This window comes from Ranitomeya imitator, chromosome 5, assembly GCF_032444005.1.
Source record: "Ranitomeya imitator isolate aRanImi1 chromosome 5, aRanImi1.pri, whole genome shotgun sequence".
Taxonomy (NCBI): Eukaryota; Metazoa; Chordata; class Amphibia; order Anura; family Dendrobatidae; genus Ranitomeya; species Ranitomeya imitator.
In genome coordinates, this window is record NC_091286.1 from 289,917,628 (window position 1) to 289,937,647 (window position 20,020).

Consider the following 20,020-nt stretch of genomic DNA (forward strand, 5'->3'; position numbering starts at 1 on the left):
GTCCAGTGTTGGCCCCATGCTGTGAGGGGGGCTGGGTCCAGTGTCGGCCCGTGCTGTGAGGGGGGCTGGGTCCAGTGTCGGCCCCATGCTGTGAGCTGGGTCCAGTGTTGGCCCACGTGCTGTGAGGGGGGCTGGGTCCAGTGTCGGCCCCATGCTGTGAGGGGGGCTGGGTCCAGTGTCGGCCCCGTGCTGTGAGGGGGGCTGGGTCCAGTGTCGGCCCCATGCTGTGAGCTGGGTCCAGTGTTGGCCCCATGCTGTGAGGGGGGCTGGGTCCAGTGTCGGCCCCATGCTGTGAGCTGGGTCCAGTGTTGGCCCCATGCTGTGAGGGGGGCTGGGTCCAGTGTCGGCCCCATGCTGTGAGGGGAGCTGGGTCCAGTGTCGGCCCGTGCTGTGAGGGGGGCTGGGTCCAGTGTTGGCCCCGTGCTGTGAGGGGAGCTGGGTCCAGTGTCGGCCCCGTGCTGTGAGGGGGGCTGGGTCCAGTGTCGGTCCCATGCTGTGAGGGGAGCTGGGTTCAGTGTTGGTCCCGTGCTGTGAGGGGGGCTGGGTCCAGTGTCGGCCCCATGCTGTGAGGGGGGCTGGGTCCAGTGTCGGCCCCATGCTGTGAGCTGGGTCCAGTGTTGGCCCCGTGCTGTGAGGGGGGCTGGGTCCAGTGTCGACCCCGTGCTGTGAGGGGGGCTGGGTCCAGTGTCGGCCCCATGCTGTGAGGGGGGCTGGGTCCAGTGTCGGCCCCATGCTGTGAGCTGGGTCCAGTGTTGGCCCCGTGCTGTGAGGGGGGCTGGGTCCAGTGTCGGCCCCATGCTGTGAGGGGGGCTGGGTCCAGTGTCGGCCCCATGCTGTGAGGGGGGCTGGGTCCAGTGTCGGCCCCGTGCTGTGAGGGGAGCTGGGTCCAGTGTCGGCCCCATGCTGTGAGGGGGGCTGGGTCCAGTGTCGGCCCCATGCTGTGAGGGGGGCTGGGTCCAGTGTCGGCCCCATGCTGTGAGGGGGGCTGGGTCCAGTGTCGGCCCCATGCTGTGAGCTGGGTCCAGTATCGGCCCCGTGCTGTGAGGGGGGCTGGGTCCAGTGTCAGCCCCATGCTGTGAGGGGGGCTGGGTCCAGTGTCGGCCCCGTGCTGTGAGGGGAGCTGGGTCCAGTGTCGGCCCCATGCTGTGAGGGGGGCTGGGTCCAGTGTCGGCCCCATGCTGTGAGGGGGGCTGGGTCCAGTGTCGGCCCCATGCTGTGAGGGGGGCTGGGTCCAGTGTCGGCCCCATGCTGTGAGCTGGGTCCAGTGTTGGCCCCATGCTGTGAGGGGGGCTGGGTCCAGTGTCGGCCCCATGCTGTGAGGGGGGCTGGGTCCAGTGTCAGCCCCATGCTGTGAGGGGAGCTGGGTCCAGTGTCGGCCCCGTGCTGTGAAGGGAGCTGGGTCCAGTGTCGGCCCCATGCTGTGAGGGGGGCTGGGTCCAGTGTCGGCCCCATGCTGTGAGGGGGGCTGGGTCCAGTGTCGGCCCCATGCTGTGAGGGGGGCTGGGTCCAGTGTCGGCCCCATGCTGTGAGCTGGGTCCAGTGTTGGCCCCATGCTGTGAGGGGGGCTGGGTCCAGTGTCGGCCCCATGCTGTGAGGGGGGCTGGGTCCAGTGTCGGCCCCATGCTGTGAGGGGGGCTGGGTCCAGTGTCGGCCCCGTGCTGTGAGGGGAGCTGGGTCCAGTGTCGGCCCCATGCTGTGAGGGGGGCTGGGTCCAGTGTCGGCCCCATGCTGTGAGGGGGGCTGGGTCCAGTGTCGGCCCCATGCTGTGAGGGGGGCTGGGTCCAGTGTCGGCCCCATGCTGTGAGCTGGGTCCAGTATCGGCCCCGTGCTGTGAGGGGGGCTGGGTCCAGTGTCAGCCCCATGCTGTGAGGGGGGCTGGGTCCAGTGTCAGCCCCATGCTGTGAGGGGGGCTGGGTCCAGTGTCGGCCCCATGCTGTGAGGGGGGCTGGGTCCAGTATCGGCCCCGTGCTGTGAGGGGAGCACCAGGACGCCAGAGAGATTATGGGCATTGCAAGCAGAAGTCAGCGAGGGCGCTGCGCTGTGGGACAGGACTGGTGTGAGGCGGCTGATGAGTGCGGGGCGGGGTGAGGCTGAGGAGAGGAGGCTCCGGGCTCCACAGGAGGTAAAGTCTCTCCTCCCTCCTCCTGAGTGTGCTCTGTCACCTCCGGGGCTCTCCGTACACGGAGGCTCCATCGCGTCCTCCATGCGCTGCACACACAGCGGAGGATGCTGTGGAGGGAGCTGAGGCTCCGCTGGAGGACATGCACCCTGCGCCTCCTCGCCCTGTGCCTGGCCGCCCTGCTGTGCACTCACTTCACTGCTGAGCTCAAGCGCAGGGCATTGTCCCAGCCCGGGCTCGCGGCTAAGGTGCCAGGAGCAGAGGTGTACAACCGGAGACTGGAGGACGTGCCCAGCAAGAGGCAGGTGATCTATGTGAGAAGGAGCAGCAAGGGTGGCAGCTCCGGGAGGCAGGGGCAGAGCGGCAGGAAGGACCCCCTACAGGTCAGTGCCTCCCTGGGAGAGACCCCAATAATCACATTGGAAGGGCTCTGCCAGCATTCTCTCGGCCTCTTCTGTCACCCATACAGCTTCACCTTTATCAGTGTGCTTGTCTGGTTATGGGAAAGCTGGGTGCCAATCAGTATTTCTGCCATTGCAGGTCCATGGCGTTTGCTACCCTGCATGCCCACCTATATGGTAGGGTATGGGGGGATTCTTCGCCATGAGCAACACGCAAAGAGGTGAAATGGCGCAGGATGATAAAGCAAGCATCTGCTATTTAGTGACATTGTCTCCTTTATTGATCCCATGCAGACTTGTTAGGGCTCATTCACACGTCTGTGAAGAAAACGAACATCGCTGTGATGCCATACGTGTGTTGTAGGTTTTTCACAGACTGATCGGAGAAGGTGGAGAATTTAGTTTTTTTGTTATCGGTGAAAAACTATCCAAGCTGAGATGAAAATCTGGTGAAACGATAAACTAATTGCACTGATGAGACTCAGTCCGTTTTTGTTATGAGTGTAAAAAATCCTGACTACTGAATGAACCCTCAGGGTATGTGCCCGTGATCAGGAACTGCTACAGGTTTGACCCTGCGTATTTATGCAGTGTCAAACCCACAGTGGCCAGATGTTACAGCATGATGGATGAGATTTCTGCGTCCACAGACGCCTGTGGATCACCCGCAGACACTGACATGCAGCATGTCAACACCTATTGTTCGGGTACAGACCCCAAACACAGACCCTTCTCCGGGAAGTCTGTGTTCGGCTACGGTCACACTATCGTTATTTGGTAGCCAAAACCTGGAGTGGAACAACTAATGAAAAGGTATAATAGAAATACCATAAGGCTAAGTTGACATTCGTGTATATGTGCGCAGCGTATCATCTGCATGCCAAGACGCATGCAAACGCATGTTTACGCAACGTTTTTTATCCACATCAGCTTACACATGACGGCAAAAAAAACGCGTGTGCATATGTTTGTATGCGTTTTTGCCTGCGTTTGCTTTGTTAATGCGCATGTGTTCGATATTTCCAGGAGGGTGTGTCTCAATGGGCGTATCTCAAAACAGTTCCTGGACATGCGCGGTCCAAAGTATTCAAGCGAATAGAACGCATGCGTATGCATGTCCTTGCGTACCAATGCATTCCCATAGACAGTAATGCATTTTTTGATGCACTCAATCCGCAATCATGCCCATAATTGACGCCTCAGAAAATGCATTATGTTGCGTTTGCCGGACACCGCCGCACACTGCGAAACGACGCATGCGTAAGCATCCATGCAACCGCATGTCCCTGCGTACACCATGTTAAAGATATGTACGCATGACGCATGCGGATCTATGCGGATCAAAAACTGCGCACAGATACGCAAATGTGAACCCAGCCCAAGTGCACCAATTCAACATTTTTGACCTACTGCTGGTTTTGGGAGATGGAGCCGCATATTCATCACTGTAATGTGCGGCACCACGTGACCGTTCATACAGGAAGAACTGCAACGCTGAGCGGAAGCATCGAGGGAGCTGCGTAAGTATTTTAATGCCAGCGGGCGGGCGCACAGGGGGAGGGAGGGGGCAGATTACCGGGAACTTTATTTTAACAAAAAAAAAAAACAAAAAAGATTTTTCATTCCTTCGCTCCAGCGAATGCTGCTGGAGAAAAGAAATGAATGGGGCTTCAGCACCACAAGCTGGGGGGACAACGCTTACTGTAGTTCTGTCTCCTGCACTGCACACGGACAGCATCCGTGTGCGGTACATGTTTTACACGGACCCATTGACTTTAATGGGTCCGTGTGATACGTGCGCTCCCACAAACACTGACATGTCTCCGTGTTTTTCAAACGGACACACGGTCCGTGAAAACATGCTGACATGTGCAGAGACCCATTGATTTTAATGTGTGTACGTGAGTCAGTGTCTCCGGTACATGAGGAAACTGTCACCACACATACCGGAGCCACTGACGTGTGAAACCGGCCTCAGTAACTAGCAGTGGTTACGGCAAGTCCCTGAGGCTGCTTTCCCAGCTCACTTCAGTGTGAGCTGGGCCGATGAACTGCAGTGACCTTAGTGAGATCACCGCTAGCAAAGTGAGAAGTCTCACAGTTCACTGCTGAGTTCAATTATTTCACTGTAAGAAATTTGAGCATTGCCATAACATACATGGTTTAATTGAGGATTTGGGAATTCTAATCTATACCTGAAATGAATGGTGACTATTTATCGATAACTCAAAGCAGGGCTTAAAGTGTGTCCTCCACAATGGTAATTTATTTGGTGCAGTTCCCTTTATCTATTCAGTTTCTCTTTGCGAATAATACAGAGACAAAAAGACAATCATTGAGTTGTTGCAACATCACAAACACGATGGGATCGTCTGTGTTAAGGTACCTTCACACTCAACAACTTAACAACGATATCGCTAGCGATCCGTGACGTTGCAGCGTCCTGGATAGCGATATCGTTGTGTTTGACATGCAGCAGCGATCTGGATCCTGCTGTGACATCGTTGGTCGGAGCAGAAAGTCCAGAACTTTATTTCGTCGCTGGACACCCGCAGACATCGCTGAATCGGCGTGTGTGACGCCGATTCAGCGATGTCTTAACTGGTAACCAGGGTAAACATCGGGTTACTGAGCGCGGCCCTGCGCTTAGTAGCCCGATGTTTACCCTGGTTACCCGGGGACTTCGGCATCGTTGGTCGCTGGAGAGCTGTCTGTGTGATAGCTCTCCAGCGACCACACAGCGACGCTGCAGCGATCGGCATCGTTGTCTAGATCGCTGCAGCGTCGCTAAATGTGACAGTACCTTTAGGCTACTTTCACACTTCTGTTGGTACGAGGCCGTCGCCATGCGTCGGCCCGACGTACCGACAGACGTATTTTTTGCACAACAACAAATTATATTGCACAACGTGGGCAGCGGATGCAGTTTTTTTATTCCATTCTGCAGTCCGGGGAGGAGGGGGAGGAGTTTCGGCTGCGCATGCACGGTAGAAAGTGGCGGACGCGACTGACAAAAAAACGTTCACTTGAACGTTTTTTTGTGACGACTGTCCGCCAAAACACGACGGATCTGTCGAACGACGGACGCGATGTGTGGCAATCCGTCGCTAATACAAGTCTATGGGAAAAAACGCATCCTGTGAGCACATTTAGTATGAACACTTGAAGAATGTCCTGGATATAAATAGTAAGGACAAAAAAAACTCTAGATAATACGGTACCAAAAGTAGGTGAGAAAAACACACCAACAAAATGGTATAATCCTATAAATAATTTTATTGTACACCAAAGAAAATATAAATAGATAAAAATGCAGACATAAAATAAGAACCACTGGAAACCAGTAACAGGACACACACTGGCCAGCACTTTATGGAGCATTGAATTCCTACTTATATGTTGTTAAAGGGCATTAGGTGTTGGCCAGTGTGTCACCTACTGTTGGTACTGTGAGCACATTTGCAGGATCCGTTTTTTTGCCCAAAATGACGGATTGCGACGGATGCCAAATGACGAAAGTGTGAAAGAGGCCTTAACCTTAAAATGGTATGCTTACATCTTGGTTAGCAATGAGGATACACCAAGTGTCCTTGTTTTCTGTGCATGTGGAACAGCAAAACTCGTGAGAAGCATTGGGTGGAGAAGAATTAGCCTCCAAGATATGACCTCAAAACTGGAGATCCAAAAATTAAACATGAGCCACTTGTTGACATTATATTTCCACCTCTGCACATAAAACTGGGTCTCATAAAGCTTTGCCACCTGAAGGAGACTTTTAAGTATCACATTTTGGCTTTTTCTAGCCTGTCATTTAAAAAGTAAAGACTGGGGTATATAGATTTTGGCAGTTCATCAAAGATTAATATTTCATCGGAACAGTGTCAGAACTTTAAAAGAATGCTTGGTTATCATTCAAAGACCTTGTCAAGGACTTTCTTGGAAATACACAAACATTTATGCTGATCTTGCCCAGAAATGGATGGTTGCAACATGAGCATCAAGGCGCGTTGTCTGCATAGCCTCTTGCCATCTTCCCTGAAAACATTGGCGCATTCAATGATGAGCAAGGTGAACGATTAAAGATTTGAAGGTCATAGAGGGACAGTATCAGGGTAAATGGGATGTACGTGTGATGTATCAGGCAAGATTGTCCACAGATTGAACAATCCAGGAAAAGTGTCAATTTTTACTTTAACTGCTACCTACGTTTACTACTTGCAGACAATTTGACTTGCAGTAACAATATATCCATTGCATGAAATTGCTTTAAATAGTCATTACATTGAAATAATTTTTTGCATTATTTACCATTGTATATACATTTAGTCTATGTGCACACGTTGCGGATTAGGCTTAGGAATTTCTGGTGCGGATTCGGCCTCTCCTGGCAGAAAAAGCACCTGCGGATTTGTCGCATTTTTTGTGCGGTTCCGCAGCGTTTTTGCTGCGGTTTTCTTGTGGATTTGCTGCGTTTTTTACCCCTGCGGTTTTCTATAATGGAATGGGTACAAAAACACTGCAGATTCACAAAAAAGAAGTGACATGCTTCTTCTTTTAAACCGCAGCGTTTCCGCAGCGGATCTTCCGCAAAGTGTGCACAGCATTTTTTTTCTCATTGATTTACATTGTACTGTAAATCAATTGCGGATCTGCAGCGTTTCTGCACCTCAAAAAACGCTGCGGATCCGCAGAGAATCCGCAACGTGTGCACATACCCTAAGTATAGTTTTGGAGACAGAGGGAGGGTATTCCATACCTTACAAAGTTTTTGAGATATAGAAAAACTGGGGTCACTTTTGGATTCAGATGCCAAAAGTTAGTCAAAAACAAGTGTCAGTTCTAACTCAAGGAAAATTGTGTTCCCTTGTGTTATAGATGAGCAAAAAATATTTATTAGGGCACCTGAAAGGCTCCTCCAAGAAACACCTACATGTCTTTACGTCCATGTATCCATGGTATATATCAGCAAATGTTTCATATGCCTGTTAATAGACAGCAATGTAACATTCTGTTTGTATAGATGTGTATCAAACGGCAATAGTTGGCCATTACTCCATGCCATTCTTGCTCACCGCAGCTAGCCTTATAGTCACAGGAGGTGGAACAGAGGATTGCCACTCTAGGTGACAAACTTATGGGAAACATACTCTAAATACTGATTCATGTAATAAGGCAAAATTTAAATTTTGTTTTCAGATTTAAAATTATTTTTTTTCAATTGCAGAACATGAAATCATAAAATATGTACCCCCTCCACTTACTGATTCTGATAGTGAAGGGCCACAGTACTGGTTTACTTTTGGTGTTACATTACATTTTTTTCCCTGCCTAGGAACCTAGTGATCAGCTTTGTTGTGGCCCTTCATTTTTGAGATGGGTGGTGGTCGCAGTGGTCAGACCTCCCCCCCCCATCGATCATCTTCTATCACTATACCATCAGTTTCTGTTATCTCCGACCCTTTACAATGATTTCCTGATATATAAAACTAGCTATTGAACTCGTTCTATGCCTGGGTGGCGAGCATTTATATTGGTATATGGTCTCCATCCTTGTATGTGTTGCTTCCATCCTGCGCCCTAATCTTGTCATGTGCTGATACCATCTTGCGCCCCCATCCTGTCATTTGCTGCTCCCATCCTGCACCCCCATCCTGTCATGTGCTGCTCCCATCCTGCGCCCCCGTTCTGTCATGTGCTGCTCCCATCCTGCGCCACCGTTCTGTAATTTGCTGCTCCCATCCATATGCCCCATACGCTGCTCCATAAAGGTTGATGGCAACCCATAAGATGCTCCATAGTATATGCCTCATATGCTGCTGCATTATGGTTGATGGCCCCATAAGATGCTCCATAGTATATGCCTCATATGCTGCTCCATTATGGTTGATGGCCCCCATAAGATGCTCCATAGTATTATATGTCCTGTATGCTGCTGCGATATGTAAAAAAAAAATAACATACTCACCTATCGTCACTGGGCGCCGAGTGCTGGGGGGCCTGAGCAGGCGGGGACACCGGCGCGCTGTGGGGGTCAGGTGCCGGAGTCACCGCTAGCTCAGGCCCCCGACACTTGCTGTATTCACCTGTCCCGTTCCAGCGCTGCGCGCCGCTCCATCTTCCAGGTCCTCTGGCTTGCAGACTGCTGCTCCCGGAATCGGTGCCTGCGCAGTCTGCGCTTTCCGGCGCCATTTTCTTGAAGACACACTGCAGTATCGAAGAAAATGGCGCCGGAAAGCGCGGACTGCGCAGGCGCCGATTCCGGGAGCAGGGGGACATTCATGGCCCGGAATCAGGGGGCCTAAGTAAGAAATAGCTGTGGCATGAAGTGCCACAGCGTCATGAGGGTGGGGTCGTGTGCACACGCCCCCTGTTTCCGGCTCCTAAATACCCCCCTGCTCCCGGAATTGGCGCCTGTGCAGTCCGAGCTTTCCGGCGCCATTTTCTTGAAGACACACTGCAGTATCCAAGAAAATGGCGCCGGAAAACGCGGACTGCGCAGGCGCCGATTCCGGGAGCAGGCGGACCAAGAAAATGGCGGTGGAAAGCGCAGACTGCGCAGGCGCCGATATCGGGAGCAGGGGGACATTCATGGGCCGGAATCAGGTGGCGTAAGTAAGAAATTGCTGTGACATGAACTGCCACAGCATCATCAGGGCGGGATCATGTCCACTGTGTCCCCACGTCCGGGTTACGGTTCATAAATCTCCCCCTGCTCCCGGCAGTCGGCGCTTTCCGGCACCATTTTTTTTTTTCTGACACTGGCTATAATGTAACGCTAGGAGCGTCGCGCCTGCACAGTCTATAAAGGCTTCGGACAGAGTGACGCTCCCAGCGTTATATTATAGATGTACATCACCCCATGCTGTGTTTGTAGATGTGGTCCCTAAATGGCATCCCTCTCTATACACCAAGGCCAACATCTGCTTCTAGTAGGCTTCCAACTCCATGTCATTTTTTGGCAGCTTTTGACAGCTAAGTATATTATTGCCTAGGCAGTTTGTGATGACTGAACATTTATGAAGTTCTTCTTCGAGAATAGAGAGTGGAAGGGTAATGAACTGTGTCTCCTGCTATCTTCTATTTCATTTTACTGTTCATTAGTTACATATTCCATATGGAGGTGCTATGTTCTGCTTATCTAGTCTACCCTCTGCCAAAAGTTTTAGGGGCTTTTAGAACATGTAATAGAAAACATCTGTGCTGGAGATGTCTTCTGTTGTTTGTGTGGCTTTTTCTGTAAGCATTGGTATATTAAAACAAAAACCCACAGTATTTAGAAAAAACTTTACATCTGTGAGTGTGACAAATGGTCTCAGATATTCAGATCTCTGCAGCTGACAGAGACAAACAAGAGTAATGTTGCTGAAAAAAATAGAAAATTGCTCTTTTCACTAATATAGAAATGGCACACAGCATCCTTGTAGTTTTTAACCCCTTCATGACCCAGCCTATTTTGACCTTAATGACCTGGCCGTTTTTTGCAATTCTGACCAGTGTCCCTTTATGAGGTAATAACTCAGGAACGCTTCAACGGATCCTAGCGGTTCTGAGATTGTTTTTTCGTGACATATTGGGCTTCATGTTAGTGGTAAATTTAGGTCAATAAATTCTGCGTTTATTTGTGATAAAAACGGAAATTTGGCGAAAATTTTGAAAATTTCGCAATTTTCACATTTTGAATTTTTATTCTGTTAAACCAGAGAGTTATGTGACACAAAATAGTTAATAAATAACATTTCCCACATGTCTACTTTACACCAGCACAATTTTGGAAACAACATTTTTTTTTGCTAGGAAGTTATAAGAGTTAAAATTTGACCAGCGATTTCTCATTTTTACAACGAAATTTACAAAACCATTTTTTTTAGGGACCACCTCACATTTGAAGTCAGTTTGAGGGGTCTATATGGATGAAAATACCCAAAAGTGACACCATTCTAAAAAATGCACCCCTCAAGGTGCTCAAAACCACATTCAAGAAGTTTTTTAACCCTTCAGGTGCTTCACAGCAGCAGAAGCAACATGGAAGGAAAAAATGAACATTTAACTTTTTAGTCACAAAAATTATCTTTTAGCAACATTTTTTTTATTTTCCCAATGGTACAAGGAGAAACTGAACCACGAAAGTTGTTGTCCAATTTGTCCTGAGTACGCTGATACCTCATATGTGGGGGTAAACCACTGTTTGGGCGCACGGCAGGGCTTGGAAGGGAAGGAGCGCCATTTGACTTTTTGAATGAAAAATTGGCTCCACTCTTTAGCGGACACCATGTCACGTTTGGAGAGCCCCCGTGTGCCTAAAAATTGGAGCTCCCCCACACGTGACCCCATTTTGGAAACTAGACGCCCCAAGGAACTTATCTAGATGCATAGTGAGAACTTTGAACCCCCGGGGGCTTCACAAATTGATCCGTAAAAATGAAAAAGTACTTTTTTTTCACAAAAAAATTCTTTTAGCCTCAATTTTTTTCATTTTCACATGGGCAACAGGATAAAATGGATCCTAAAATTTGTTGGGCAATTTCTCATGAGTACACCGATACCTCACATGTGGAGGTAAACCACTGTTTGGGCACATGGTAAGGTTCGGAAGGGAAGGAGCGCCATTTGACTCTTTGAATGAAAAATTATCTCCATCGTTAGCGGACACCATGTCGTGTTTGGAGAGCCCCCGTGTGCCTAAACATTGGAGCTCCCCCACAAATGACCCCATTTTGGAAACTAGACCCCCCAAGGAACTTATCTAGATGCATATTGAGCACTTTAAACCCTCAGGTGCTTCACAAATTGATCTGTAAAAATGAAAAAGTACTTTTTTTTTCACAAAAAAATTCTTTTCGCCTCAGTTTTTCATTTTCACATGGGCAATAGGATAAAATGAATCCTAAAATTTGTTGGGCAATTTCTCCCGAGTACGCCGATACCTCATATGTGGGGGTAAACCACTGTTTGGGCACACGGCAGGGCTCGGAAGGGAAGGCGCGCCATTTGACTTTTTGAATGGAAAATTAGCTCCAATTGTTAGCGGACACCATGTCGCGTTTAGAGAGCCCCTGTGTGCCTATGCATTGGATCTCCCCCACAAGTGACCCCATTTTGGAAACTAGACCCCCCAAGGAACTTATCTAGATGCATATTGAGCACTTTAAACCCCCAGGTGCTTCACAGAAGTTTATAATGCAGAGCCATGAAAATAAAAAATAATTTTTCTTTCCTCAAAAATGATTTTTAGCCTGGAATTTCCTATTTTGCCAAGGGTAATAGGAGAAATTGGACCGCAAATGTTGTTGTCCAGTTTGTCCTGAGTACGCTGATACCCCATATGTGGGGGTAAACCACTGTTTGGGCGCACGGCAGGGCTCGGAAGGGAAGGCACGCCAATTGGCTTTTTAAATGGAAAATTAGCTCCAATCATTAGCGGACACCATGTCACGTTTGGAGAGCCCCTGTGTGCCTAAACATTGGAGATCCCCCACATATGACCCCATTTTGGAAACTAGACCCCCAAAGGAACTAATCTAGATGTGTGGTGAGGACTTTGAACTTCCAAGTGCTTCACAGAAGTTTATAACGCAGAGCCATGAAAATAAAATAAAAATTTTATTTTCTCTAAAATGATTTTTTAGCCTGCAATTTATTATTTTCCCAAGGGTAACAGGAGAAATTTGACCCCAAAAGTTGTTGTACAGTTTCTCCTGAGTACGCTGATACCCCATATGTGGGGGTAAACCACTGTTTGGGCACATGTCGGGGCTCGGAAGTCAAGTAGTGACGTTTTGAAATGCAGACTTTGATGGAATGGTCTGCGGGCGTCACGTTGCGTTTGCAGAGCCCCTGGTGTGCCTAAACAGTAGAAACCCCCCACAAGTGACCCCATTTTGGAAACTAGACCCCCCAAGGAACTTATCTAGATATGTGGTGAGCACTTTGAACCCCCAAGTGCTTCACAGACGTTTACAACGCAGAGCCGTGAAAATAAAAAATCATTTTACTTTCCTCAAAAATGATGTTTTAGCAAGCAATTTTTTATTTTCTCAAGGGTAACAGGAGAAATTGGACCCCAGTAATTGTTGCCCAGTTTGTCCTGAGTACACTGATACCCCATATGTGGGGGTAAACCACTGTTTGGGCACACGTCGGGGCTCGGAAGGGAAGGAGCACCATTTGACTTTTTGAATAAAAGATTGGCTGGAATCAATGGTGGCGCCATGTTGCGTTTGGAGACCCCCTGATGTGCCTAAACAGTGGAAACCCCTCAATTCTTACGCCAACACACCCCTAACCCTTATCCTAACTGTAGCCGTAACCCTAACCACAACCCTAACCGCAACACACCCCTAACCACAACCCTAACCCCAACACACCCCTAACCCTAACCACAACCCTAATTCCAACCCAACCCTAACCCTAAGGCTATGTACCCACGTTGCGGATTCGTGTGAGATTTTTCCGCACCATTTTTGAAAAATCCGCAGGTAAAAGGCACTGCGTTTTACCTGCGGATTTCACCTGCGGATTCCACCTGCGGATTCCTATTGAGGAATAGGTGTAAAACGCTGCGGAATCCGCACAAAGAATTGACATGCTGCGGAAAATACAACGCAGCGTTTCCGTGCGGTATTTTCCGCACCATGGGCACAGCGGATTTGGTTTTCCATAGGTTTACATGGTACTGTAAACCTGATGGAACACTGCTGCGGATCCGCAGCGGCCAATCCGCTGCGGATCCGCAGCCAAATCCGCACCGTGTGCACATAGCCTAATTCTAAAGGTATGTGCACACGCTTTGGAAAACGCTGCGGATCCGCAGCAGTTTCCCATGAGTTTACATTTCAATGTAAACCTATGGGAAACAAAAATCGCTGTACACATGCTGCGGAAAAACTGCACGGAAACGCAGCGGTTTACATTCCGCAGCATGTCACTTCTTTCTGCGGATTCCACAGCGGTTTTACAACTGCTCCAATAGAAAATCGCAGTTGTAAAACCGCAGTGAAATGCGCAGAAAAACCGCGGTAAATCTGCCATAAATCCGCAGCGGTTTAGCACTGCGGATTTATCAAATCCGCTGCAGAAAAATCCGCAGAGGACCAGAATACGTGTGCACATACCGAAACCCTAATCCTAACCCTAACCCTACCCCTAACCCTACCCCTACCCCTAACCCTACCCCTACCCCTACCCCTAACCCTAACCCTAACCCTAACCCTAACCCTAACCCTAACCCTAACCCTACCCCTAACCCTAACCCTAACCCTAACCCTAACCCTAACCCTACCCCTAACCCTAACCCTAGTTCTAACTCCAACCTTAGTGAAAAAAAAAAAAAATTCTTTATTTTATTATTGTCCCTATCTATGGGGGACAAATGGGGGGGGTCATTTACTGTTTTTTTATTTTGACCACTGTGATAGATTATATCACAGTGATCAAAATTCACATTGGAACGAATCTGCCGGCCGGCAGATTCGGCGGGCGCACTGCGCATGCGCCCGCCATTTTGGAACATGGCGGCGCTCGGGGAAGAAGACTGACGGACCCCGCCAGGATCGGTAAGTATAAGGGGGGGAGATCAGGGCACAGGGGGGGGAGATCAGGGCACGGGGGGGCGTCGGAGCACGGGGGGGGAGGGATCGGAGCAAGGGGGAGAGTGATCGGTGTGCGGGCGGGTGGATCGGTGTGCAGGGGGGGGGGATCGGTGTGCAGGGGGGGTGGTTCGGAGCACGGGGGGGGATCGGAGTGCGGGGGGGTTTGATTGGAGCACGGGGGGGTGTGATTGGAGCACGGGGGAGCGGACAGGAGGACGGGGGAGCGGAGCACAGGACGGAGGGGAGCGGGCCACAGATCGGGGGGCTGGAGGGGCGATCGGTGGGGTGGGGTGGGGGCACATTAGTATTTCCAGCCATGGCCGATGATATTGCAGCATCGGCCATGGCTGGATTGTAATATTTCACCATTTTTTTAGGTGAAATATTACAAATCGCTCTGATTGGCAGTTTCACTTTCAACAGCCAATCAGAGCGATCGTAGCCACGAGGGGGTGAAGCCACCCCCCCTGGGCTAAACTACCACTCCCCCTGTCCCTGCAGATCGGGTGAAATGGGAGTTAACCCTTTCACCCGATCTGCAGGGACGCGATCTTTCTGTGACACAGCATATGCGTCACAGGTCGGATTGGCACCGACTTTCATGACGCATACGCTGTGTCACAGGTCGGGAAGGGGTTAAATATATATCAAAATATCTCCCATAGAGCACATGCAGGCATAATATAATTTCTAATTTATCGTAGACTCATATCAAACTTTTTAACCCAATCCTTTTCTGTATGTGTATGCAATAAACGCACACTAGCTCCAACTCTAACCCCAACACACCCCTAAACCTAATCCCAACCCTAACCACAAACCTACCCCTAATCCCAACCCTAACCATAATCTCAACCATAACCACAACCCTAACCCTAGCTTTAGTCCAACTCTAATCCTAGCTTTAGCCCAACCCTAACCCTAGTTTTAGCCCAACTCTAATGGAAAAATGGAAATAAATTTATATATTTTTATTTCATTATTTTTGCCTAACTAAGGGGGTGATAAAATGGGGGTTTTATTTCCAATTTTTTTTTATTTTGATCAGTGTGAAAGGGTCTATCACAGTGATCAAAATGAATCAATAGGAAAAATTTCTTATTGCCGGGTGCCGGCCGCAGATCTCGGCGGGCGCACTGCGCATGCGCCCACCATTTTCTCCCCGGGGGACATCACGGGGGGTTGCAGGGACAACAGACGTACCGGGGTGGATCGGGGACCCCTATTTCTCTCTCATCTGATGTATCAGAATATAGAGAAATTAAATAGACAATTGGACTTTTTTTCTTGCTGTCACTGTTATGCTGTTAATAATGGCGATCGCAACACTGGAGTCGGTAAAAACCGTCCCAAATCATGTTCTCTGGGGTCTCAGCTACCCCAGAGAAATTCCGACTCCGGGAGGGGGGGGCGCTATACACTTATTCCTCAGTGCCATTAAAAAGCGAGCGCTGTGGTTTAAGTACCCTTAACCCCTTAGTGACAGAGCCAATTTGGTACTTAATGACCAGGCCAATTTTTGCAATTCTGACCACTGTCACTTTATGAGGTTATAACTCTGGAACGCTTCAACGGATCCCGCTGATTCTGAGATTGTTTTTTTCGTGACATATTGTACTTCATGTTAGTGGTAACATTTCTTCGATATTACTTGCGATTATTTATGAAAAAAATGGAAATATGGCGAAAATTTTTAAAATTTTGCAATTTTCAAACTTTGTATTTTTATGCCCTTAAATCAGAGAGATATGTCACGAAAAATAGTTAATAAATAACATTTCCCACATGTCTACTTTACATCAGCACAATTTTGGAAACAAAATTTTTTTTTGTTAGGGAGTTATAAGGGTTAAAAGTTGACCAGCAATTTCTCATTTTTACAACACCATTTTTTTTTAGGGACCACATCACATTTGAAGTCATTTTGAGGGGTCTATATGATAGAAAATAATGAAGTGTGACACCATTCTAAAAACTACACCCCTCAAGGTTCTCAAAACCACATTCAAGAAGTTTATTAACCCTTTACTTGCTTCACAGGAACTGAAACAATGTGGAAGGAAAAAATGAACATTTAACTTTTTTTTGCAAACATCTTAATTCAGAACCATTTTTTTTATTTTCACAAGTGTAAAAATAGAAATGTAACCATAAATTTTGTTATGCAATTTCTCCTGAATACGCCAATACCCCATATGTGGGGGTAAACCACTGTTAGGGCGCACCGCAGAACTTAGAAGTGAAGGAGCGCCGTTTGACTTTTTCAATGCAGAATTGGCTGGAATTGAGATCGGACGCCATGTCACGTTTAGAGAGCCCCTGATGTGCCTAAACAGTGGAAACTCCCCACAAGTGACACCATTTTGGAAACTAGACCCCTTAAGGAACTTATCTAGATGTGTGGTGAGCACTTTGAACCCCCAAGTGCTTCACAGAAGTTTATAACGTAGAGCCGTGAAAATAAAAAATCGCTTTTGTTTACACAAAAATGATCTTTTCGCCCACAAATTCTTATTTTCACAAGGGTAACAGGAGAAATTAGACCACAAAAGTTGTTGTGCGATTTCTCCTGAATACGTCGATACCCCATATGTGAGGGTAAACCACTGTTTGGGCGCACCGCAAAGCTTGGAAGTGAAGGAGCGCCGTTTTACTTTTTCAATGTTGAATTGGCTGGAATTGAGATTGGACGCCATGTCGCGTTTGGAGAGCCCCTGATGTGCCTAAACAGTGGAAACCCCCCACAAGTGACACCATTTTGGAAACTAGACCCCTTAAGGAACTTATCTAGATGTGTGGCGAGCACTTTGAACCCCCATGTGCTTCACAGAAGTTTATAACGTAGAGCCGTGAAAAAAAAAATTGCATTTTTTCTACAAAAATGATCTTTTTGCACACAAGTTTTTATTTTCACAAGGGTAACAGGAGAAATTGGACCACTAAAGTTGTTGTGCAATTTCTCCTGAGTACGTCGATACCCAATATGTGGGGGTAAACCACTGTTTGGGCGCACCGCAGAGCTTGGAAGAGAAAGAGTGCCGTTTTACTTTTTCAATGTAGAATTGGCTGGAATTGAGATCGGACGCCATGTCGCGTTTGGAGAGCCCCTGATGTGTTGTGAATTCTGTGGCTGAATTCACTCCTGTGGTCACAAGTGGTACTGCAGCTTCTGAGCTTCCTCCCTCAGGTGTTCTGGTGAGCTCGTTAACTGCTTCATTACTTAACTCCGCCTGATGCTGCTATCCTTGCTCCTTGTCAATGTTTCAGTGTTGGATCTGAGCTTCTCCTGATTGTTCCTGTGACCTGCTGCTCTGTATAGCTAAGTGCTTTTGCTTTTTTGTTGCTTTTTTTCTGTCCAGCTTGTCTTTTGTTTTGCTGGAAGCTCTGAGACGCAAAGGGTGTACCGCCGTGCCGTTAGTTCGGCACGGTGGGTTTTTTTTGCCCCCTTTGCGTGGTTTTGCTTTAGGGTTTTTTGTAGACTGCAAAGTTCGCTTTACTGTCCTCGCTCTGTCCTAGAATATCGGGCCCCACTTTGCTGAATCTATTTCATCCCTACGTTTTGTCTTTTCATCTTACTCACAGTCATTATATGTGGGGGGCTGCCTTTTCCTTTGGGGAATTTCTCTGGGGCAAGTCAGGCCTATTTTTCTATCTTCAGGCTAGCTAGTTTCTTAGGCTGTGCCGAGTTGCCTAGGTAGTTGTTAGGCGCAATCCACAGCCGCTTTTAGTTGTGTTTAGGATAGGATCAGGTGTGCAGTCTACAGAGTTTCCACGTCTCAGAGCTCGTTCTTGTATTTTTGGGTATTTGTCAGATCACTGTGTGCGCTCTGATCGCTAAGCACACTGTGTTTCTGGATTGCCTTCATAACACCTGTCATTAGCAAACATAACACTGATGTGCCTAAACAGTAGAAATCCCCCACAAGTGACCCCATTTTGGAAACTAGACCCCCCATGGAACTTATCTAGATGTGTGGTGAGAACCTTGAATGCCCAAGTGCTTCACAGAAGTTTATAATGCAGAGCCGTGAAAATAAAAAATATTTTTTTTTTCCACAAAAAAGATTTTTTAGCCCCCAAGTTTTTATTTTCACAAGGGTAACAGGAGAAATTGGACTGCAATAGTTGTTGTCCAATTTATCCCGAGTACGCTGATGCGCCATATGTGGGGGTAAACCACTGTTTGGGCGCACGGCAGAGCTCGGAAGGGAAGGAGCGCCTTTTTGGAATGCAGACTTTGATAGAATGGTCTGTGGGCATTATGTTGCGATTGCAGAGCCCCTGATGTACCTAAACTGTAGTAACCCCCCACAAGTGACCCCATTTTGGAAACTAGACCCCCCAAGGAACTTATCTAGATGTGTGGTGAGAACTTTGAATGCCCAAGTGCTTCACAGAAGTTTAGAATGCAGAGTCGTGAAAATAAAAAATATTTTTTTTTTCACAAAAAAGATTTTGTAGCCCCCAAGTTTTTATTTTCACAAGGGTAACGAGAAATTGGACCCCAGAAGTTGTTGTCCAATTTATCCCGAGTACGCTGATGCCCCATATGTGGGGGTAACCCACTGTTTGGGCGCACGGCAGAGCTCAGAAGGGAGGGAGCACCATTTGACTTTTTGAGCGCAAAATTGGCTGTCGTGTTTGGAGACCCCCTGATGTACCTAAACAGTGGAAACCCCCCAATTCTAGCTCCAACCCTAACCCCAACACACCCCTAACCCTAATCCCAACCTCATCCATAATCCTAATCACTAACCCTAACCATAATCACAACCCTTACCCCAAAACAACCCTAATGTCAACCCTAACCATAACCCTAATCAAAACCCTAAATCCAACACACCCCTAATCCTAATCTCAACCCTAACCTCAAACTTAACCCTAATCCCAATACACCCCTAATCACAACCCTAACCTTAACCCTAATCCCAAACCTAACCCTAATCCCAAGCGTAACCCTAATGCCAACCCTAACCCTAATACCAACCCTAATCCAAACCCTAACCCTAATCCCAGCTCTAACCCTAACTTTAGCCCCAACCCTAGCCCTAACTTTAGCCCCAACCCTAACCCTAGCCCTAAGGCTACTTTCACACTTGCGTCGTTTGGCATTCCGTCGCAATCTGTCGTTTTGGACAAGAAACGGATCCTGCAAATGTGCCCGCAGGATGCGTTTTTTGCCCATAGACTTGTATTGCCGACGGATCGTGACGGATGGCCACACGTCGCGTCCGTCGTGCACTGGATCAGTTGTGTTTTGGCGGAGCGTCGGCACAAAAAAACGTTCAATGAAACGTTTTTTTGTACGTCGCATCCGCCATTTCTGACCGCGCATGTGTGGCCGTAACTCCGCCCCATCCTCCCCAGGACATAGATTGGGCAGCGGATGCATTGAAAAACTACAGCTGCTGCCCACGTTGTGCACAATTTTCACAACGTGCGTCGGTATGTCGGGCTGACGCATTGCGACGGCCCCATACCGACGTAAGTGTGAAAGAAGCCTAACCCTAAGTTTAGCCCCAACCCTAACCCTAAATTTAGCCCCAACCCTAACCCTAAATTTAGCCCCAACCCTAGCCCTAACCCTAGCCCTAACCCTAGCCCTACTCCTAACCCTACCCCTAACCCTACCCCTAACCCTACCCCTAACCCTATCCCTAACCCTATCCCTAACCCTAACCCTAACCCTAATTTTAGCCCCAATTGCTGTTCTCCTGCCGGCCGGCAGATGGAGACAGATGGCGGGCACACTGGGCATGCGTCCGCCATGTTCTTCTGCCGGCGGCCAGGAGGAGCAGCAAGAGGATCCAGGGACCTAGGTGAGTATGCTAGGGTCCCCGAATCCCCCTATTTCTCTGTCCTCTGATGTGCGATCACATCAGAGGACAGAGAATTACACTTTACTTTTTTTT

The 20,020-nt window shown here is 48.5% G+C and overlaps 1 protein-coding gene across 1 annotated transcript in view; it reads left to right on the top strand.

The window, feature by feature from the left end:
- The first annotated feature begins 1,918 nt into the window (after positions 1-1,918).
- The window catches only part of METTL24 (methyltransferase like 24), a 194,876-nt gene continuing 176,774 nt past the window's right edge, over positions 1,919-20,020 (top strand). The window contains exon 1 of the mRNA XM_069726220.1: positions 1,919-2,502. Coding sequence (XP_069582321.1) covers positions 2,227-2,502 — 276 coding nt within the window. The 5' untranslated portion in view covers positions 1,919-2,226. The remainder of the gene's footprint in view (positions 2,503-20,020) is intronic.